At 43.1% G+C, this 23,349-nt stretch overlaps 1 protein-coding gene across 4 annotated transcripts in view; it reads left to right on the top strand.

Moving 5' to 3' along the window:
- Positions 1 to 668: 668 nt before the first annotated feature.
- Positions 669 to 23,349, top strand: part of RIPK1 (receptor interacting serine/threonine kinase 1) — a 39,734-nt gene continuing 17,053 nt past the window's right edge. Inside the window, exons 1-8 of one of the 4 annotated variants that reach the window (XM_075125396.1) lie at positions 669 to 765; positions 1,008 to 1,177; positions 8,888 to 9,090; positions 12,787 to 12,940; positions 14,085 to 14,222; positions 17,261 to 17,501; positions 20,031 to 20,180; positions 21,447 to 21,523. In XM_075125396.1, the coding sequence (XP_074981497.1) occupies positions 1,175 to 1,177; positions 8,888 to 9,090; positions 12,787 to 12,940; positions 14,085 to 14,222; positions 17,261 to 17,501; positions 20,031 to 20,180; positions 21,447 to 21,523 (966 nt within the window). In that variant the 5' untranslated portion in view covers positions 669 to 765; positions 1,008 to 1,174. Of the gene's footprint in view, positions 766 to 921; positions 1,178 to 8,887; positions 9,091 to 12,786; positions 12,941 to 14,084; positions 14,223 to 17,260; positions 17,502 to 20,030; positions 20,181 to 21,446; positions 21,524 to 23,349 lie in introns of those variants that run through there. The other 3 variants (XM_075125395.1, XM_048839748.2, XM_075125394.1) reach the window with 3 other exon arrangements.

The following is a 23,349-nucleotide window of genomic DNA, read 5'->3' as shown; positions in this document are numbered from 1 at the left end:
GGGGCCACTGCACTCTGAGCTACAGCGTGGACTCCCAGTTAATTTATCTTGTGTATTGCTAACATAAGGTTAACTGCGATGCAAACAAGGGCCATAGCAAATCAACAAACCTTTGCAAATCCTTTTAAAAAAAAAATCTCGTGGCAGGTGGAGACAAGGTGGGTGAGGTAATATCTTTTATTAGATCAACTTCTGGTGAGGAAAGAGACAAGCTTTTGAGCTACCTACAGCTCTTCTTCAGGTCTGGGACAGGCAGTCTTATCATAGAATATCAAGGTTGGAAGGGACCTCAGGAGGTCATCTAGTCCAACCCCCTGCTTAAAGCAGGGCCAATCTCCAATTTTTGCCCCAGATCCCTAAATGGCCCTCTGAAGGACTGAACTCACAACCATGGGTTTAGCAGGCTAAGGCTCAAACCCCTTATGATTTTTGATCTTTTGGGGCTGTCAGTACACCATTTTACGCACTGACCTCCATGTGGCTTCACAGTCTGTAAATCCGGGCAGAACTTAATCTTTGAAACTAGAGAGTCCTGTAAGAATGGCACAGTTTTTCATTAGCTTGTCCAGGGGTTCCCCTCTCTTCCTCAGCCTGCTGGCATGTACGCAGCTGGGGATCCGGTTTTGTTGATGTGGTTTCACATGACTCCTCCCACTGCAAGGCGGGCGTCAGCGAGAAGGAATCAATCCAGGCTTGGTAAAAAGAGCTGAAGCCCAGACAGCAGTGGCTCGATCTTCCTGGAGTTAGTGCTCCGTGCACAGGCAGGTAAGAGAGCACTTTCACTCTGTGAGTCTTTAACTGGAGACTAGATTTTTGTTGGTTTGTTTGTACAGGTTCGTTGAGTTACACGTAGGTCTGCCTGGAACCCGCTTCCCTTTTATTTTCCGGGACGTTTGGGTATAGATACTGCATGTGTTAGGGTGTAATAATATTAATATCAAGGGCTTTTGGGGTGATGAAATGGGAGAGGAGGGGAAATATGTGATTCTTCGATTGTCTTTCTTCAGCAGACTTCCTTTGCTATTGCCGAAGAGGGAGAGTTAGTTTCAATTTCTCAACCCCATGTTGTGGAGGCCGATTTTTTGCAATCTCTTACCAAATGCTAATGGTGGAACAAGCCTTCTATATCCCCTCCCCCTGCTCCAGCTCCCAGCGCAGGTCAGCCTCCTAGACTATGGTGAATATCGTGTATAATATTTAGACAAACTTTCGCTCTTACAAACGCATCCGCTCCTGTCACAGGAGGTTTTCAGACGCGATTGTTGTGTCCTGATCCCTCGATTGACTTGCTTCTTCTGGTGTGCTTGAAGAACCGGCCCACCAACCCCCAGCCGAAGGAGGAAAGCGGATCCCCCCCGTCAGACGGGCCTTAGCCCCAGACAGCTGCCTGTCCTTCCCTGGGACTCCTTTAAAGCGGCTGGGTTCAGTGGGGAAGCGGGTCTGCAGGAGAGGAGACGGTCTCTTTAACAGCCACCTCGCCCGGGAGTGGCTCCGAACTGTGCGGCTCTGCTGTGCGGAACTGAAGGGGAGCGTGCGCACGGGGGAGCCCCCCCGTTTGTACCTGGGTCCCGGAGCAGACCTGGGGCCGTCTGTGCGAATGACGGTGTGATGCGAGGAAAGAGTTCTCGGCGCCCTGCCGGGGGTTGTTTGCCCAGACAGCGACGGGCATAGGTCATAAATCTCATCCACGGGGCTGCCTCCGCCACTGCTTCCTTTCGGTGACGGTCTCGGTCTGCACAAGGCAGTAGTAGAGGAAGAGGATTTTTGATCTCCTCTTGTCCCACCCCGGGCCTGAGGTGGGGAGCCCCCGGCCTGCTGCCAGCGCAGGGATCTGTCTGCTCATCCTCCCTGGCTGGGAGAGCAGTGGGGATTTCCATACCCCATTCCCACGCCCCGGGTGGAAGGGAGAAGTAGTGAGAATTTTCACCCCTGCCCCCGCTCTCCTAGCACTTGCTATGGGTACACCCTACCTCGGTTTTGGTAAAAAGGGCCCTCATTTATAGGGCTGCCAGCTGTCCGGTTTTCGATCACAACGCCTGGTCGAAAAGGAACCCTGGCATCTCTGGTCAGGCCGTTAAAAGTCCGGTCAGCAGCGCAGGCAGGCTCCCTACCCGGCTCCATGCAACTCCCAGGAAGCTGCCAGCATCTCCCTCTGGCTCCTAGGCAGAGGGAAGGCCACAGGCTCTGTGCGCTGCCCCTGCTCCCAGCACCAGCTCCGCTGCTCCCATTGGCCAGGAACCACGGCCGGTGGGAGGTGAGGGGGCGGTGCCTGCAGGCACAGGCAGCACAGAGAGCTATGTGCTCACGCCTCTGCTAAGGAGCTGGAGGGAGATGCCGGCAGCTTCCCTGGAGCCGCCTGAAGTAAGCACCACCCAGAGCCTACACCCCAAACTGTTCATCCCTGGCTCCACCCCCAGAGCCCACACCCACAGCTGGAGCCCTTGCCCTCTCCTGCACCCCAAACCCCTCATCTCCAGCCCCACGTCCAGAGCCCATATCTGCATCCGGAACCTTCACTGCCACTCCCCCGGCCACACCCCAACCCAGTGAAAATGAACGATGAGGGTGGGGGAGAGTGAGCAACTGAGAGAAGAGGATGGAGTGAGCAGGGGCGAGGCCAGGCAAGTTTGGTTTTCTGCCAATAGAAAGTTGGCAACCACACTTATTCAACACTTCAAGAAATGGGTGCAGGACACTAATGAAGCATAAAACATGGTTAATCCCCTGAAGGGGTGGGGCAGAACTCAGTGACCGGTGAAAATACTCAATACTCAAGATACTCAAAGGGAGATGTAACAGGCACTGATTTGTGGGTGAAATTAAGGCCACATGAAGGTACCGCCACCATTCCACCCACATGACCCAAGCAAGACTGGAGGACCTTCAATTTATGAAATAGGGAAGTCACTAGTGATCCCCAAGAAACAGAGAATTATTATTTTTCTTTTAGTGTTGAATAAGCTAAGTGGTTATTCACTTCTGGTGATTTCACTAGAAAGTAGAATAATTGACATATGCCAAGAAACCACCAGAAGTCCCTCAACATAATGAGCTCTAATCTACATCTAGTACATCCTTCATGAGGTTTCAGATTAGTTATATGAAAAATGTCATTTAAAAAAATAAATCAGAACTGAATTTTAAGTAATGACTTGAACACCCAAATAATTGCTTTGGTGACAGGAAATTTTAGCTTTGGATTTTACGTTTTAACAGGCTCAGTATACTGTTGTCCTAACAGAAAATAGATCACTCACCACTGAACATAGCACCAGTGAGAATCCCTATGAGGAGGACATTGTGCACGTCATCTCAGGGGGGAGGAGATAAGAAGTAGAGTTCAGACTGAGAGGAGGACAACTATACTGAGTTGTAAAACAAGGAACTGGGCTTACAGAAAAATAATCTTACAGTTATGCAGCATTACTCCTTGTGCAGCGACACCTAAATGTATAACTTGCATGTCCACCTTATGAAGTATTGTAGCATTGGGGTTTTTAATGTAATTCATTTATTTCTCCTGGAATTTTGCTTCCTTGGGCTGAAATTAATTCACATCTAGATGCTGGCAAAAGAGGCAAAAGTCTAATTTAAATCCACATCCTCAAAAAGGTATTTAGGTGTCTAACTCCTATTGAAATCAGGTGTCCACATACCTTTAAGGATCTGATCGTGTGTGCGTAATCCCAAAGGTGCTAAGTATCTCCCATGAGACACTGAGTACCCTGGACTCCCATTGCAAGAAGTCCTCAGCACTTTGCAGAATTTGGACCCTAGTTGGTGTTGGCCCTCAATCAAGATGTATTTCACGCTTACAATTTCATACGAGTCCTGTTTCAACATTTAGGATTGTTAATATTCAAAAATATATGCCCAGTGTTCTATTTTATCAACGTGACTATTTGCTGACCTGCAATTACTTACATTCATAAGTGATTTGGGACAGGATTAGGGCCTTAGATTGTAAGCTATTTGGGGCAAAAACTGTCTTCACTCAGGAAGTTTTACAGTACTTAATATAACAGTAATTCCAAATTTCAACAGAATTGGTGTAGTTTTAAAGGCCTGATTTTCAAAAATGTACATGCAGTTCTTGCATGTGCATACTGGCTATGTGGAAGAGAAATGACTAGTTAGTAATGTACTTGACCAATTGCATGTGCAAATGTCTGATTTAGAGAGGCAAGTTATAGTAGGTGTGCAGTTGTGTACATGCATTTTGAAAGTCGGGCTATAGGGAACTGCATAGGGAACTGCGTTCCCTGCATCACGTTAAGTATTAATTGTTCTGTTGTAGAAGGAAAAAGACGACCCTGAGGGCATGAATTCATTTCTTGGTAATATAAGACCATGAATAGTGTTTGTGTGTGTAGAACTGTATTTTTAGGTCTACTCATATATTGTCACTGAGTTAGGATCTTAATGTTATGGGTTTATAGATTTTAAAATGCATTTAGTCCCATGTTTACATTACATGGGATTTCTTTCATTTCAATTAAAGGATTCCAGTTTTCTCAGGGTGTTGGGTTTTTTAAGCTACACACTTTGCTATTTTCCTCCCATTGCATTCTTTGAAGTAAAACTTTAAAATATTACATCTGACTTCAAAAAGTTTAGCCTTCCAACACCTGTATGTGGTAGGGCAGCATCTTCACTCCATTTCATACATGGGGAACTGAGGCAAAGACACAATATTGCCAACCTTAAATGTTCAAAAGGCATGAGTCAGGGCTAGCTTTCTGCTCCCTGCCCTCCCAAAAGATATGATTTTAAAAAGATTCCAAAATTAACTTTCTATTTGCCTTCTTGTTTGAGTCTTTATGGGTCACATTTTCAAGCTTTTCTCGGCAACCATCAGGGCTAGGAACTATTTTTATTTTTAAAATGAAAGCTGAGATTTTCATGTAATCCCATTAGCCCACGATCTATCATTCTTATTTCTTGCTTACTTTCTCATTTTTACCACACCTTAAGAAAGGACACTAAAAGTGTCACAAGACTTGCAATAAAATCAAGTGTTAGCAACATTGCCGTTGGCACTTGCCCAAGGTCTAGGGCAGAACTTGGAATAGAACTCAGATCTTGACTTTCAGTCCCATGACATTATCTTCACAAGTGTGAAAATCCAGACTGAGGAAGATTTAGGGTAGGGTAAGAGCAGCTAGAGTATGATAGATAGATTTAGGTGTCAGAAATATACAATACAAATACTTTGTCTTCATATAGCAGGACCTTTTATTTAAGGATCTTAAAGTGTTTTTACAAGTTTAGTTAAGCCTCACAGCTCCCTGATGAGATCAATGACATGCATACCATATAGCCTAGCCCATGTACCAAAACTGATAGCCATGTATGGTAGGGGCTTACCTTCTGTCCATCTGAGTGCAGCCATTGCTCGAGTTTCCTTGCTTGTAGGATAGCTCTCCAACTAACTGAAACGATATCCTTTCAAAGTAATGACAAGTGAGAAGAGAAGAATCTGATGTAGATATGTTCTAGCTTCTCTTCTTGGGCCATGGGCTCTCCCTCAGGATTCCATGTCAATCCAGCAGCACCCTGCTGGTGGGCCCTCAGGGAATGATGAGCTCAAGCATGGGTCCTTTGACAAAAGAGCAGGCACTAGATGCAGCCACACACTCTCCCTTCTTCTCTTTCCCCAAGTTTACACCCTTTACCCTCCCTTTTCCCAGTTCAAGATGGCAGGTTTCAGAGTAGCAGCCGTGTTAGTCTGTATTCACAAAAAGAAAAGGAGTACTAACATCTCTAAGGTGCCACAAGTACTCAAGTTCAAGATGGGTTTTTCTAGCTCTGCAGTCAAAAAGTTCCTCCTCCAGGTTCCCTATTCAAAGGCAGGCCAGTTGCTATGGAACCTTGGTGTGCTAGTCAGTCAAGTAAAAGTTAAGCTCCATTACTGATTCTGCCCTTCCCCTGCTTGAGGAGGAGAAAAAGGCCAGACAACCACAGGCCAGCATTGTCAGCATTCACAGTTTGTTTAGCCACGTTCTAGACACTCACTTCTCCCACTCCTTAATGCAGTTATGTTTCCTGCTGCCTTAAAGGGCTAATCTGCTGCAGCTGCTAGCAGCCAACCCTTGACAACAATACCCTGTTCCCAGGTCTGTGTACTTGGGCTACTATAATCATCCAAACCTATTAATTAAGCCCCTGGCCAGGGTTTGAGGGAGAAGAAAGCAACCTAGCACAAACCCAGGTAGCCTCTTAAATCCTGTCTTCATTACAAAAAAGAAAAATAGGTGTGTTCCTAACTCGTTAGTTAAACGCAAGGTAAAATCCTAGTGAAGACGAGGCAGTTTGTAGTTTTCACACAAGTTAGCAGGTTGAGTTAAAGTTTAATGTGAAAATTCTAAACTGCCTTGTCTTCACTAGGATTTTACCTCTTCTTAGTTAACTCAAGTTAGCTAGCACAAATAAGAGCACACCCCTTTTTTCCCCATAGTGAAGACAAGGTCATAAGGTACACTTTTACTCAGCTGTCTTTTCAGGCCTTTTCGTCAGCTCTTACCTGGCTTTTTCCAAAGCCTCTCCCAGGCTGAAGAGACTAAGAACTCTGTGACTTTCTTTATGGTGTATGCAGGGATCCTCACAAGAATTCTTGCTCCTTTTGTACTCTCCCTTTGTTCTCAGGGAAAGGGGCTACTTATATTCCCTGGCACCCTCTGACAGCCTCTAACTCTTATCAACCTAAGACTACATTTTTCAGAATTCCAGCCATTCTGGATTGAAACTGGGGTAGGGCTGTCTCTAAGCATGTCTTAGAGAGCCAGGACACTCTGTTATACTGTGAGAAGAGAAATTTTCTTCTGTGCTTAACAAACCACAATCTCTGTTGAGGGTTCACACTGTTTACAGAGTGTTAGTTCATAATTCATGAGTGTGTTAAGGGAGGATCCTGAGGGACGTGAAGAAGCAATAAGAAACGGTGCAATTCTGCCACCTTTACTCACACTGAGTAATACCTTATTCTACAAGTAGTCCCATTGATTAGGCGCTAGGCATTTTTGAAAATCCCACTGTGTCTATCTGTATCTCTAGGTGCCTAAATACGTTTGAAAATCTGGTCCTTAACTTCTCTGCCCTTCAATAGTCTCGTCTATAAATAGGGGTAATAATACTCAACTACTGTACATTACAAGCTGAGAACTGATTCATCAATTTTTGTACAATGCATTGAGATCCTCCAGTAGAAAAAACAAGTACTATTATGATCTAAATGTTAGAGTGACAGTAAGTCACCATAAACCACCACTTGTGATTTTTGGACCTGATTTTATGAGATGCTGCTTAGTTGCCAACTTTCTAATCAGTCAAAACTGAACGCCCTTGCCCCGCTCCTTCTTCGAGGCCCCGCCCTCCTCACTCCATCCCCCCTCCCTCTGTCGCTTGCTCTGCCCCACTCTCACTCACTCGCTCAGTTTCACCAGGCTGGGGAGGGTCCCTTTTCGAGCGGATGTTCCAGTTGAAAACCGGACACCGCAACCTGAATCAGCTCTGAGTTGGGCCCACTTACCTATCATTTTGTGATGCTGATAAATAAACAAGATACTATGTGCCTGTGATGGGGTTCCCGGGTGCAACCTTAACTGTGGGACTGCTGAGCCTTCTTGTCCCACCAACTTGGATTATCCCTCTCACATTGTGATGCTGTGACAAGCCACAAACTTATGGCAGGTATTGTTCTTATACAGACATCCACAGACAGGGACACACCCAACTGAGTTACATGTATGCTTCTCCCAGCCACTCATGAATAAAACAGTAGAGAGGCTCCAGCCAATTCCCCCCATCTCGGCACCCCAAAACTGTACTGTCTTGCCCTAGTCAGAAGCCTGACTAGTGTAAGTTCATTATCCAGTCCACCCCTCCCTTGATGTGGAGAGGACACAAACTAGCCTTTGTAAACTGAGCTGAGATTTCCCAACCACTTCAACCAAAATACACTGTTTTAGGTAAAATATAAAACTGATTTAACAACTACTGAAAGAGAGATTTTAAGTGATTATAAGTAGTAAGTGTAGAGATCAAAGTTGCTTACCTAAGAAATAAAAGGAAATTCGCAATCTGATTTCTATAAAGTAAACAGGATTTGATTCAAGCAGTGTCTCACCCTGATAGATGGTATAAACAGGTCACAGATCTTCAATACACAGGCTGGGACTCTCCTCCAGCCTGGGGCTCCCTCCCCATTTCAAAATCTTTGTCCTCCCGACATGTTTCCAGGTGTTGAGATGTATAGGGGTGAGACCGAGTCATGTCACTTCCCTTCTTTATACTTTCTTCCAGCTTGCTGGAAAGATCTATGCTTGTGACATGGGGATCTGCCTCCATTGGTCAAGCATTCTACATTGTCTAAGTGCTACCTCCGAGAAGTCTCCATTGTATACAGTTCCTGGGATAGTGGATTTTCTTTAATGGACCATCAGCCTGTCTGGCTACTCCACTGTTGTACCTGAAAGGCTTGTTGTGAGTGTTCCCAGCCTCACAGCATATTTCAGTATCACACACATAGCAAAAATTCATAACTTCCTGTACAATGATAGCACATACAATCCAACAGGATCTTAATGTCCAACAGATCAAGGCTTTTAAAATGATACCTCCCCAGACATATTTTGTACAAAACATATCATAATTATATGACAGTGGTAAATACAGGAGTTCCAGGGTGTTTTGAGGTACACAGTGCCCCAGGGCCCAGATCCTCAAAGGTATTTAGGCACTTAAGTCCCATTTATTTCAGTGGAAGTTAGGCGTTGAAATGCTGTACCTTTGAGGATCTGGGCCTACCTGCATAACTAGATCTTCATTTACTGTGACAGATGAACGTTGGATGATGACGCTTTCTTTGTCTTCTCTCTTCATGTTACAGATCCAGGAGTATTGTATTTTTGTAAACCCTAAGCTCTTGGAGGCTACAAACATGTCACTGGAAGATATTCACATGAACACGCAGGACTTGCTGCAGAAGGAAGAACTAGATGCTGGAGGATTTGGAATGGTTTCTTTATGTTATCACAAGAAACATGGGCTTGTGGTATTAAAAACAGTGTATACGGGACCCCAGCGCACAGAGTAAGTTGGAGAGAGAGGGCTTGATTCTCATTTATATTAAGACCCCTTTACATCACTCTGACAGTGTACAGGGGCCTTACATTTACATCCATTCTGAGGCCCTTTTACACTGCCAAAGTAGTGTAAAGAGATCTTAGAGTAAATGGCATTTCAGTGCAGAGAATATTTTCAGGATGGATATAACATGTGCAGCACATTGCTGTATAGTGAACTTGCCAAACTGAAGATGATGAAGAATGTGTTCTACGTTAGGACTAAGAGTGATTTATGGTTATTATGTGGGTGGAATCTTTTACTAGCAAATTGCATTTAATTAGCGAAATATTGCATGGACTGTATAGAGAATTTGTCTTCACTAGCTGTCCTGAACTATTATGTACTATCTCTGTGTGCAGCATTGCTGTGTTGCACCCCAGCGGCAGTTGCTGTGATCCCTACATTGCACTTCTCTGCTTCATTGATTTGTCTGAAGCATATTTACTTTATTTTAAAGGGAGGCAGTGTTGCCTAGTAGATAGAGCACTGAACTCAGACTTGGATTCAAGTCCCTGCTTTGTCACAGATATGCTGTGTGACTGTGGGTAAGTCATTTCCCGCTCAGTGCCTCGGTTTCCCCATTTGTAAAATGGGGATGATGATACTGATCTCATTTATGAAGCAATTTGAGATCTGCAGATGAAGCGAGAGAGACTAAATACCATTTAAAATCTTTGGAAGAAAGATGTTGTATAAGGATATTGCAGGCACCAGTAAGACTTTCCACTAAGATTTTTATTTTTTCTCCAAAGCTAACCTTTCTAAAGCATTGCCTCATCTTTATAATGAAGTTCTCCATTACCTGGGAATTTAACCATTTCCACATGGGGTCCTTAAAAGCAAATAAATTCTTGTGTGCCTAAATGAGAGCAAAAACTCAACTGGATGGCACTTTTTTTTAAGCATGTAAATGAAAAACACAGTCAGGCACTTAACTGGAAATGTCCAGTTAGGAGTAACAGGAAAACAATTTCTGTTATTTTAACTAATGCTGCCCAGGCCAACAGCCGGGTTTGAACCCCAGCACTAAACCATGACGAGCAGGAGGCTCTGTCCCTTGAACTGAAGGACTAAGGGCTTGAGGTCAAGTCCACTGCATTTAATGCAAAGACTCCCATTAACTTTGGGTCAGGCCCTAAGTCCATTCGCTGGGAGCAGTAATAGAGTCGTAAACCTCTTATGTAGTTTACATAAAGGACACAAATACCCACATTCTTCTAGTTCGGTACAAAACCTGAACTGAGACTATGGAACGGTTCCCAATTTAGTTTTAAGAGCGGGAAGTGAATGAAGAGACTCTGATAGTCCACAGACTGCTGCCTGCAACGCTTTTCTCCCCTACCTTCTGGCTGCCTTTATTGTTTTTCTCTCCTCCTCTATCTCAAATCCTTACGTTTATTTTTACTTAAAATGTTGATCAGAAGCCTTTAAAAAGCTCCTAATTGAGCCTAGAGCAGCTGAAAGCAGCCCAGCCTCTTCTGTACTGCTGTAGAATGATATTCAAGGCTGGGAGGGGGCAGTTTCCCTTTGAATCACAGCCTGGGAGAGTGCTAGCACACAACATACTACAGAAAAGCTGCAACTTCCTCTTGCAGTATGGCCACAATTCCTTTTCTTCTCACTAACTTTACTTTGCCCCATTTAATCCAATGCTTACAGGGATTCCTTTTTTAACATTCTTGATGAGCTCCTAGCTGTGCACTCTTGAGCGATGGTGCAGATCACCAACAGGCCCAGCTGACCAAGCAGAATGTGGCATTGGACAATCAGTGTTGCAAGCCATTAATCCAGAATAACAAGGGTTATGAACATCCAGTATCCACAGCCAGCGCTTAATTTGTGCCTGGGCTTGCTGGGGCTAAGTCCTGGCACCGCCAGGCATGGCAGTTCATAGCCCTGGCACCTCTAGGCTCCCAGCCAGCAGCCACTGCTCTCTGGCCACCCAACTTTGAAGGCTGCATTGGCACCAGCAGCAGTCCAGAAATAAGGGTGGCAGTACCCATGCCATGACTCCCTTACCTCTGTGCTGCTGCAGCAGTGCTGCCTTCAGAGCTGGGCGGCCAGCCAGCAGCCGCTGCTCTCCTGCCTCCCAACTACTGTTTAATTTGTGCACCTCTTTCATGACAAATTAAACCCTGTCCACAGCCATGGTTGGATGATCCCTCTGTAATAAATCCTGTCTGAAATTAGCTTGTAAGTCAGTCCTGGAATACTAGCGCTTTACTAAAGAGTCCTAGGCCTTGTCTCCACTTACAGCACTGCAGCGGCCCTGGTGGAGCTGCTCCCCTGTGGCACTTACGGAAGATGCTACCTACGCCGGTGGGAGAGCTTCTCCCATCAGCATAGGTACTCCACCTCCCTGAGGCGCGGCAGCTAGGTTGACAGGAGAAGCCCTCCTGTTGGCATAGCGTGGGCTACACTGGGGGTTAGGTCGGTATAACTGTGTCACTCAGGGGTGTGGAGCAACAGTTATACTGACACAAATTGGTGACCAAGCCCTACATACCTCCATTCAAGTTCCTGCACTAACTATCCAAAGCCCTTTCATTTCTCTTTCTCTGTGTCTCCCTCTTTCGCTGTGTGTTTTAGGCATCTCGCTTACGGATCTTTCAACCAATAGGACAGTGTTTCACAAACTTTTGAAAACTGAGCCTCCTGTGGGAATATGAAACTAATTGTGCCTCCGTCAGCTCCACTGTCTATTGCTAAAGGCCTACCCTGATTTTATAATGTTATGAAGTTGGATTGTATTTCTAACTGCCTCCGTAATTTTTTTATATTAAGCAGTGGCTTACAAAGTATATTCATTGGCATCTGAGTTTGTGCCCACTGAGATGTTCATACCTTTCAGATCTATTGTTTCAGACTGTCTGCAAACTCCGGCAGATATAACTGCATCAGTTACACTTGGGTCATGGTTTGAAATTTCCTTCAAACCCGCAACAGCTAGAGGCTAACTTTTTTTTTAAATGAAAGTAGAGATTCTATAGAACAATTATGAGGTCTGTCTGTGTCTCCCCTTCCCCTGGCTAGTTCTTCATCCCCACAAGAGAGTATGTAGAACACTTTGTAAAATGCAATTTTAAAAGATTAACTTGCTTTGAGATTCTAACTACATTATTATATTTTTAGCTATAGAGAAGGCAATGACAAATCTAAAGTAGTCCGTGTTTGGTATCTTACATGTCCGTAATAAATTAGGCCAAATAATAGCCATGTCCTCAAAGATTAATGTAAACCATTTTCCAAAACTCAAAAAAAAGAAAAAAAAAACGCTATTGAAGGCCTAATTTTCAGCAAGTTTGTAAGCAGGCTAGCTACATACAAGTCAGGGATCTGCATACACAAATCCAGCACTGCATTCACAAAGCATGTATACCTGCACACTTACTGAAAATCAGGCCCTAAATTAAGAGTATGTGGACAGACTAAGTAGGGAACAGATATAAAAGTTACTAGGCCAGAGGCTCAGATGGTATAAACCGAATTCAGTGGATTTAAACCAACTGAAGATCTGGCCCACCTTACAGAGGTCATGAAGATGGACTTACTTTTCTGACCATCACTTTCACTATGAATCAACAGGATATTTATGCCTTACTATGCTCTTACCAGTCTGATACCTGTACACAATGTAATCCTGTAGTTTCCATTTCACAGATATAATGCTTCCCTTCTTGAAGAAGGCAAGATTATGCGCAAACTAAGTCACGATCGGGTGGTAAAATTACTAGGCATCATTCTGGAAGATGGAAACTACTCTCTGGTGATGGAATATGTGCACAAGGGAAACTTGATGAAAGTACTAAAAACAGTGAGTAGTGAAGTAAATAATCTCTCATATGTACATTCATCAGTTATTACTGTGGGAAGCTGATACTGCTGAATATCTTAAAAATCACTTAAAAGATGCAGGCCTTTTTAGAGATTTTACTCTCTGCTTTTATTTGGCAGAAAAAAAAAATCAGTGATTTGCTTGGTGTAAGCTTTGGTTTAGGAAGGTTACAGGTGAAATGTTGTTTATAGCTTATTCATAAGGGGAAGTGAAAGCAAACTTTCCAGTCAGAGTTGATAAGAAGTTTGAAAAGGACAGGATGTGGCTTTTGTTGCCAAAGGAAATAACTATGCATAGAATCTTCAATTTCTGATCCCCTTTTCCCTGCTGTAGGGCCAAATGCAGCCTCTGCCTCTACAGGTACAACAGATTCTAAAAGCAGCAGAACTGTTTTGGTTCTCACAGGGTGTGGGGGAAGGGATAGGCAATTGCCTGTGCACTCTAGGAAGTTTTTCTCCATGGCATGTGGAGGGGGTTGGAAAGGTGCCTGGGAATGGCTAATGAATCTGCCATTCTGTGGATCCAAAGGCCTACTATCCCTCTGGCTTATCCATATAGTGGTGCACAAGGTCCTAGAGAGGGCTAGAGTATTGGCAGCAGAGTATCCGAAATGTTGCTCTGGTACCATGCTGCTGGGTAAAATATTCTTTCCCACAACCACTCTGACCCCTGCTGTATATCCCCTTTAATTTACAGTGTGTGCAAGTAGGGCAGCATTTAACCCCTAGTGAGTTAGATCTTGGATCTAACATAGCAGTAGCCTTTGATAGACTCATTTGAGTCTTTTAATCATTGGGCCAAATTCTGCCCTCAGGTACATGCGTTCATTTCCCACTGAAATCTATGAGAGTTGTGTGGATGCATCACCCGCTGAGGAGTAATCCTAGAGGGCCGGTGTCTGATCTCAGTTCCACCAGTGTAAATATGGAGCTACTCTAGATTTACTCTGGTGCAACTGAGTGGAATCTAGTTCCAAGAAGGACTTCAGTGATTTTTAATTCCCACCTTGAGTAAACGTACTGTGGGAGGCTAAAAGGGGGAGCCTGTTAAAGGTAATTTGTTTCATTTTATGATGTACTATGCAATAGTTTTGATAATTTGTATTTCCTTTTCTTTATTTTAGTCCACTATTCCTTTGTCTGTGAAGGGGCGGTTCATCTTGGAGATCATTGAAGGAATGCTTTATTTAAATGAGCAGAGTTTGGTACACAAAGACCTGAAACCAGAAAACATCCTTGTAGATGACGACTTTCACATTAAGGTACTGTTAGAATTTAAACACAGAACACTTGTGATTTGGGCTGTAGGGTGCGGCTCCTGCTATATAGGCTGCAATTTATCAAGGATTAATAAACTAGTAGTTCAGTGGGCTGTCAAAAATCAAATTTTAGTAGCCCATCTTTAAAATGTGGTGGCTCACCGACAAGATGATCCTGAAATGTTCATTATCTGTCTCTGCCAAAAGTACATGGGATAGAAAGTAGAGAGAAAATACTGGCTTTGCTCACTTGATTATTTTATTCATTAATTTATTTACAAGTTTTTAATTTTAGACAAACACAACTTGAGAAAAAACAGAAATACCAGAACAGCACATAAAACTGCTTTGTGGCAAATATCACACCTTTGTTCCTGTCTCATCTGTGTTTTCTCTTCCTGCCCTTTCCCTCTTCCTGCATTTTCCTTTTTTAACCTTTTTTTGTGTGTGTGCTTTTCTTTCCCTCTCTTCCTTACTTTTAGATATCAGCCATCAGCTACAGAAGAAAAGCAGCGACACAGACCTTCACAGAAGTGTTTTGTAGGCCTAATCCAAAGCCCAGAGAAGTCAGCTGGAGTTTTTCTACTGACTTCAGGTGCTTTGAGTCAAATCCCCTAGGCACGGTGCCTGCTGCCGAGTAAAATCTGAGCAGGTTCTGCAGCAGCCCATGTCTTTTGGCCTGTGGACATATGTCCTGTGAAGATGAACTACTGAAACAGTCTCCTGTCATTACTTGCATTTATTGAATGAGCCCCTTGTAAGGAAACTCTGTTGCTTGATATATGTCACTTGTACGTTGTCAGTTCTTAACAGTTCCTGATCTGAGAGGGCATAGAAAAAGGCATCCGGGACAAAAACACGGAAAGCCATTTTGACCGTAAGTGGCAATACGGGTTACAATGTAATAAATAATGCCATAAGCCTCAGGGACAGAGGTGCCAGTATATCAGCTTTCTAAGTAAGCGGTCTTCATTGATTGAAAATGGAGAACTCTAATGGCCCTCCTTAGCAAGTTATTACACAAACTCTCTAAATATCTGGCATACCCAGGAGTCTTTTTAACAAGGAAGAACCAAGGTGACCTACTTGAAATAGAAATCACTACCAAATATATTTGCTTATTAATATCTTCTATTCTCGACCAGATTATGGATTTCACATTTTTAAACATAAATCTAATTATTTCCAATTCCGAGAAACCTAGAGAATGCAAATTTAAGTAAAAAAGTCCTACTGAACTGTTCTGCTAAGTCAAACCTTGACAAACGCTATGGGTGCATGCTATGAATGCAAAGTCAAATATTAATATTCCCATATTGCACTTTGGACAGAATAGAATTCATAACTGTCTCAGGTCTAAGAGCAGCAGGGGTATTATTTGGGAGACCAAGAATCTTCCTAAGAAATTTGTTCTGAATCACTTCCAGTCCCGGGGGCAGTGGGGATCATTCCATCCCCATATTTCTGTGCCATATAAAATCCAAGCGCCATACAAAATCCAAGACTCAAAATACTCTTAACGGGTGGTGCAATTAAGTGGCCCCTAGGAGTCCAGGAAAAATGTAACACAGCTTGCATTGAATTTGAGGCCCTCTTTTGTTACCAGAACACTTTTATCCCACAAACAATTTTGTGAGAGTCGGATACCCAGGTAGGAGAAAGAGCTAACTTGTTCAATATAGTGCCCATTGATCTTCCATTTATGAAACCTCTGTCTCTGACTAAAGACAGTTACTTTAGTTTTGAAATCTATCAGGAGGCCCTCCCGTTGACAGTATAAACCAAATGAGTTTAAATAAACGCTTCAGTCCCAATGGTGTTTGAGATATTGATGAATTGGAATTCATTTGCAAATTGGATACTATTAATTTAGGCTTAAATAGAGACTGGGAGTGGCTAAGTCATTATGCAAGGTAGCCTGTTTCCTCTTGTTTTTTCCTACCCCCCCCCCCCCAGATGTTCTGGTTTAACTTGGATTTAAACTTGGAGAGTGGTCAGTTTAGATGGGCTATTACCAGCAGGAGAGTGAGTTTGTGTGTGTATGGGGGTGGGGGGGATGTGAGAAAACCTGGATCTATGCAGGAAATAGCCCGACTTGATTATGTAAAGAGTTGTCACTTTGGATGGGCTAGCACCAGCAGGAGAGTGAATTTGTGTGCGGGGGGTGGAGGGTGAGAAAACCTGGATTTGTGCTGGAAATGGCCCACCTGTTGATCACTTTAGATAAGCTATTACCAGCAGGACAGTGGGGTGAGAGGAGGTATTGTTTCATATTCTCTGTGTGTATATAAAGTCTGCTGCAGTTTCCACGGTATACATCTGATGAAGTGAGCTGTAGCTCACGAAAGCTCATGCTCAAATAAATTGGTTAGTCTCTAAGGTGCCACAAGTACTCCTTTTCTTTTTGCGAATACAGACTAACACGGCTGTTCCTCTGAAATCTATACAGACAACATGGTTCTAACACAAAGTGATTCATATGGGGGGGGTGGTTGTGAATTCTGATGCCCTTTTAATGCTAAAACATTGATATAAAAGTTAAAAAGAAAAGGGGCTAAGAGACAGCGTTGTCGAAACCCCTTTGTAATTGGGATGGAATTGATTAATTCCCCATCTAGGCCTATCCTAATCTTAGCCACCATTTATCTGTGTTGACCTCCTGCACTGGGATGAATTTCACCCTGAACTTCTGTTCTCTAACATGATTATAGCTCAGTTTGGTCTCATACATATAAGCAAAGCCAATTTGTGTTATAACATGGTTGGGCTATAAGAGTGTCTCAACATGTTAAAATTCAGTGTGTCTCAGTTGGCAATATTTGATTCAGGCAACAAATTCACAGAGATCTTTAAAATATGATTTAATTGACCCTCTTTAGGTACACTTATTGAAGAGTTTGAGTTTCAGATAAGTCATTTCAATAAATATTCCCTCATATTTAACAAACCTTGAGTAATATGTGAAAACAATTTGCTCCATCTCTCCCCTTTATTAGCCACATCCTCCATTTTCAGTAGCTCTGATTTGACCTGTTTTACAGATTGCAGATCTTGGCGTCGCCTGCTTTAAAAACTGGAGTAGATTGACCAAAGAAGAGACCAGCCGGCAGAGGAAAATCAAGAGCACTTCCAAGAGCGCGTCCAGGAGTGCCGCTGGCACTCTTTACTACATGGCCCCTGAGCACTTACTCTCAGTTAACACAAAACCTGTGGAGAAGTCAGACGTTTACAGTTTTGGCATAGTGCTCTGGGCAATTTTTGCCAACAAAGAGCCATACGAAAGTAAGTCACTTGGAGAGGCTTGTATTGCTAAATGAGTTTGCTTTAAGGAAGCTATAAAATTAAGACTTATAATACTTAGCACATAACATTTTCAAAACATCCTATAAGCATTAAATAAATTCTTGTCTCTACTCAAGAATAGCTCCTGTTCAGCAATCGGTGACCAACAATTGGTACAGCTGCACCAGTACTGCCTTTTAAGGGTGGACAAGGACACGTAGAGGTTTATATTGATGGAGCTAATTGAAGTTTATCCCTACTGGAAGCAGCAGTAAGCCCCAATTAGCTCAGTTGGTGCAAACCCTGGCTTGCCTTTGTCCACACTTAAGGATCAGCATTGATGCAGCTACAGCAATTGTTGGCCACTGATTGCTAAATTAGGGCTATTTCCAAGTGTAGACAAGGCCTAATTAATCCTCACAGTGCACCTATGTTGTTGTCATTATCCTCGGGGGAAACTAAGGCAGATGGGTTACGTACTTGCCCAAGGCCATGGAAGGAGTTACTGTCCAAGGCCAGGATTAGAATTTAGAAATTCCTGACTCCCAGTCCTGTGCTTTGACCACTAGACCACTTCTCTTATCAGTCTTAAGATATATCGAAGATTTGGTAGAATCCCAATTTGTAACATCCATAACACACTTAAAATCAGTTCAGTTACAATATAGCAGACATAGGCACATCTTACTTTTCCATACTGTATTTGTTTCCTTTGATGAATTTCCTGTGAATGTTAGTGAGTGTTGGAAACTCAGAGCATTGCTTGGAGCCGATTAGGATTGGCCATCAGAGTACAAGCTTCTCCACATAATTTACCCAGTGGCACTCACACCTGACCTGCATCATCCCTGCTATTGCAATTCTGGATCTCATCTGAGCAGAAACTGAGATTTCTGCCAAACTGTGTGGTGGTTCTACATGTTGTGGACAAATAACCGCTAAGCTCATATTACTTGGAGGTTCAGTCACACTTGAATTCAGGCTTCCAGAGCTGAAAGCAGTACCTCTCATTAGGAGTGCTTCTCCTAACTGACCACGTACGATAAAGCTGGTGTTAGTTTCTGAAATACCTCACTTCCAGGCGGTGGTGGTGGTGCTCTGTCATCATCCTGAAATCCAAACAGACTGATTTCAAGTTTGGGAACCATTTCAATTTTAAACCCCTGTTGTTTTCCATTGTACTTAGGCCTTGCTAGATTAGTAAAACTCTAGACTCTGAATGAATGCCCTGGTTGGGGATGTTTACTAGTAAAATGACTGGTTTCTGTTGGATCCCCATGTGTCATAGATGCTACTAAATTTGTTAATTATTAATTCTTGTGCTACATAACTCCCTTCCCCATTCCACACCCAGTAACACCACCTTTGTTTTTCTCTCGCTCCTCCGCTTCTACATACTTCTGTTTTACCAATCACATTTCACCTGGGGGATTATAACCTTCTCTTGCCATACTACACTTCACTTGACTATACTACACTACACTCTGCATTAACTGCCTGTTACAAACCTGTTTGTGCTGAAACCTATACCAGATACTAAAATACTAAATACTGGCTGGGCCAGATTTTCAAAAGGCAGACAAGTTTTACCTGCAGCATTTGCACTTAGACCTGGTCTGCACTTACAAGCTAGGTCAACAGAGCTACTTCAGTCAGGGGTGTGAAAACTCTATGCCCCTCCCTGACGTAGTTATGCCAACCTAACCCCGGGTGTAGACACAGCTATGTCGAGGTAAGAATTCTTCCACTGATGTAGAGATTGTTGTTCAGGGAGTTGGTGTTCCTACAGCGACAGAGAGAACTTCTGTCAAGATAGGCTGCACCTACACTATAGGGTTATGTCTGCATAGTTGCAGCAACATAGTTATGCCAGTATAGTCTCTGAAATGTAGACATAGTCAGAGTGTTATGTGCACTAAGCTTGCGTTTGCTCACTGGTCACTTACTTCTTAGTTATGCTAAGTTCTGCCACTCTGGGCCTGAAAGGAACCAGAGAAACCCCCAGGAGAATCCTTCCAGTGCAGTGGGCCTCCTTTGCTGGTGGAGAGCTGGCTTAAGGGATACGTGTCAGACTTGCTCCCAGCCCCTGGCACAGAAGGGCCATGGGAAGCAGAGCAGAAGTTGGAGCAGGCTAAGGGCTGCTCTCACTTATATTGGTTGCCAACTAGGCCCCTGAACAGCCCTGGAATACAGGAACAGTAAGATGGCTTAAAGCTGCCTTTGGGGCCACATCCCGGTTTTTACTCCAAGCACTAGAACAAAGCAACTGAGAATCAGGCCCTAGGGGGTTCACTTCCATAACCCTAACTCCTATTGAGTAGGAGTTACTCATGCAAGTAACTGAACTCACAGTAAGTACTACTCATCACGAGTGAGGGTTTCAGAGTCAGATCCATAGAGTAAGCATTTTCATGTGCCAGCAGATTTGTGGTTCTAAATGAGGCACTTTCTTTGCTGTTTCTAGAAGATGACCTTTCATGGTAGCAAAACCCTGTGATTAGGAGTCTGATCTGAGATTTTGTTTTTCAGATGCTATAAATGAAACACACATTTGCTTTGGCATCATGAAAGGGGACAGGCCAAATACAGAAGATATTAAAGACAGTTGTCCAAAGGAAATTATCGATCTAATGAAGCACTGTTGGCAACAAAAGCCAGAGAATCGTCCAACCTTTTCAGGTAAAATACGGCTTCAGGATTATTTTTGTTTGGACATATCCAATGTTTTACAAAATATGGCAAAATGAGCTTAATCCTTCCTTTCAGAAAGTCATGACTTTTGTTTGTCACAGGTTTGTGTGTCTTAGGTTTCTTTTCAAAATAAAAATTAATCTCCTCACACACACAAGTCAAGTCCGTGATCTGAATTCTGAATAAACTCTGGACCACATATTCTGTAGATATACATTGGTATAGTTTCATTGACTTCAGTGGAGCTTTGCCAGCTTAAAAGTTCACCACACAAACATGCACCCCCTGCATTTTTTTTAAGCTCTTCAGTATCATGTTAGGGGCCTAATTGCTATCCCATTCTCAAACCTGCATATTCTGCTGCTAGTACATCAGATCTATAGAAGTACTGTGCCTCAGTTTCTCCTCATCAGGAAACTGGAGACAATGATAATAAAATACTTCTCAGAGAAGGTAAGTAGTATTATAAAGCTGTTAATAGCAGACCCAGTCAATGGGACCACTCATGGAGGAAGGCACTCCATTTGGGATATAGTTTGTATATGAGGTGCTTTACAGATTTTGACTCCCCATGGCACAGGTGAGATGAGGGGGATGGATGAGGTAGAAGGCTTATCCCTCTTTTTGCATGCCCAGCAAAAGGGCCAGTCCCAAATTGCAGTCCTTGTGCTCGGGGGAGCACAGAAACCTGCTCCCTCCATGCACCCTAGCGGGGGTCTCTCAAAGAATAGGGTTCCATTACGCAGCTGATAACATGGAAAGGGCATATGCTGTGGGTGACACCTGTTATCCAGAGCTCCCTGGCTCAGGCCAGTGATTATATAGCAGAGTTTGACCCTAAAGCTGGATAGAAGTGTTCCTTTGTCTTGCTAAGACACTACAGGAGCTTAGAACATAGGAAGCCAAGCCTAATGCTGTTGGAAGACCCTGGCTGTCCCTCACTATCTTTGTAGTCACCTGTCTTAAAGTCACAGCCTGTGCGGGCTTTGCAGTTGGGTAGGGAGGTGTTTATTAAATAGCCCAATGCAACTGAGTGTATGTAATACTTAAAAGTGAACAAGAATTCAGTTCTTATTACATTCTTTTTTAAGACTAAATCAGCCCTGCTAACATTGCTTACATTTTTATGAGCCCACTCCTGTTTATAAACTTATGTAACTAACTGGTTAATGTTTTGGTGGAAGTGAGCTAAGCAGCACAGTCCTTTATATTTGCTGTTTAAAACTACTTTCCTCAAATCTTCCTTTCCTGCAGAAATTAGTCAGAAATACAAGCCATTTTACTGTGAGCAACTAGAAAAAGATGTTGAAGATGACTTGAGAAAGATAAAGGTAAGTAGCATCCCAGATGTTTCCGAGCGTAACTTGTAAGTAAAAAAACCACACACATACATAGAGGGCCAAATTCTAACACCCTTACTCACACTAAGTAATACTATATTCAATAAGCACTCCCACTTATTCCAATAGGTCTGCTTGTGGAGTAAAGGGCTACTTAGTGTGAGTATGGATGGCAGAATCCAGCCCCTGCTAAATGTAAAAAAAGCCCTGTTAGCTAGATTCTGATCGCCAGTGAGTAGAACTTTCCTCCATTAGAAATCCTGCTGAAATCACATTTACATTAGTTTTTATACTGGTGTTACTGCATTGACGTTAATGGAAATTAAAAGAGACTATTTGTTGAGCAAGCTACTATTCAACATGAGTTAAGGTGACAGAATCTGGTTCATAGCTTATGAAGTGTTATTGCTGAGTTTTCTGAATACATACAATTTACTATATGTTTATATAGTACCTAGCACAGAGAGGCCTGAACCTGGTTAACCTGGTTGACTGGGAGTGACTAAGTCCTTATGCAAGGTAACTATTTCCCCTTGTTTTTTCCTTACCCCCCCCCCCCGACATTCTTGTTAAACCCTGGATCTGTGCTGGAGATGGCCCACCTTGATTATCATTACACATTGTAAGGAGAGTGATCACTTTAGATAAGCTATTACCAGCAGGAGAGTTGGGTGGAGGGAGAGAAAACCTTTTGTAGTGATAAACACCCATTTTTTTCATGGTTTGTGTGTATAAAAAGATCTTCTGTACTTTCCACAGTATGCATCCGATGAAGTGAGCTGTAGCTCACGAAAGCTTATGATCAAATAAATTGGTTAGTCTCCAAGGTGCCACAAGTACTCCTTTTCTTTTTGCGAATACAGACTAACACGGCTATTACTCTGAAACCTGAACCTGGTTGAGACCTCTAAGCATTACTGTAATCAAAACAAGAAAAAAAGTCAGGAAATTCAAAGTTTTGAGTCCTCTCTCAGCTGTAACTTGGTTCCCTGTTCCTCCCATTGGATGTAGCTTGCAAACTGTTGTGCAGAAGGACACTTTCCTGATCTGAAATAATAATGAAAGGCAAGTTACTTCCTGGCAAATGCTTTGGGCCAGATTGTGGAGCCCTTAGTCACACTAGAAAACATTTACTTATTGGAGTAGTCCTACTGACATTGAGGGCCTGATGCTGTGGCTGAACCCTGAAATGAAAGTACCATTTATATGCAGGTGACAAGGATTGCATCCCCAATATTTTAAACTAATAAGTGGAAGTGTCCCCATGGTGCCGCCGTTCTGCTACACAGCCATATTTTGTCAGGTGCTTTCCCTCTCCCTGAAATTGCGGGATGGGGAATTAAAACATTTCTGATTTGGGAAATCCATGTGGTGACTTTGAAGACGTGTCCAGTATTCTTTGGCAAGATAGCAAAGCTTTGCAAAATAAAGTTGACAAAACAGACAATAAATATTCTACTGGAACTGATTCTACCACCCATACTAATTCTGAGTAGTAAATATTTTATATTATGGGGCTTTTGGGTGCTACCAATCAGGATTGTGCTGGGTTCTGCAGAAGCACAAAAGAAACAATCGCTGCCCTCAATGGCTGAGAGTCTGAAGGCAGAAACAGACAAGGGGTAGGAGATAAGGATACAACATACAAGCAAATGAATATGGTCAAGTAACAAAGCTGTACCAATATGTTTTGAAGCTTTTTACTGTTTGATTTTTGAGTAGCACTTTTCTCTGAAAATAATCCCTTTTAAAAAAGACAAGGGTGGAGTATGCTGCACTCTTTACCAATGGGACTTTTCCTGGAGCAGGGTAATACA

This window comes from Caretta caretta, chromosome 2 (genome assembly GCF_965140235.1).
Source record: "Caretta caretta isolate rCarCar2 chromosome 2, rCarCar1.hap1, whole genome shotgun sequence".
NCBI lineage: Eukaryota > Metazoa > Chordata > Testudines > Cheloniidae > Caretta > Caretta caretta.
Note: the sequence above shows the minus strand (reverse complement) of the source record. Positions and strands in the feature narration are given on the sequence as shown.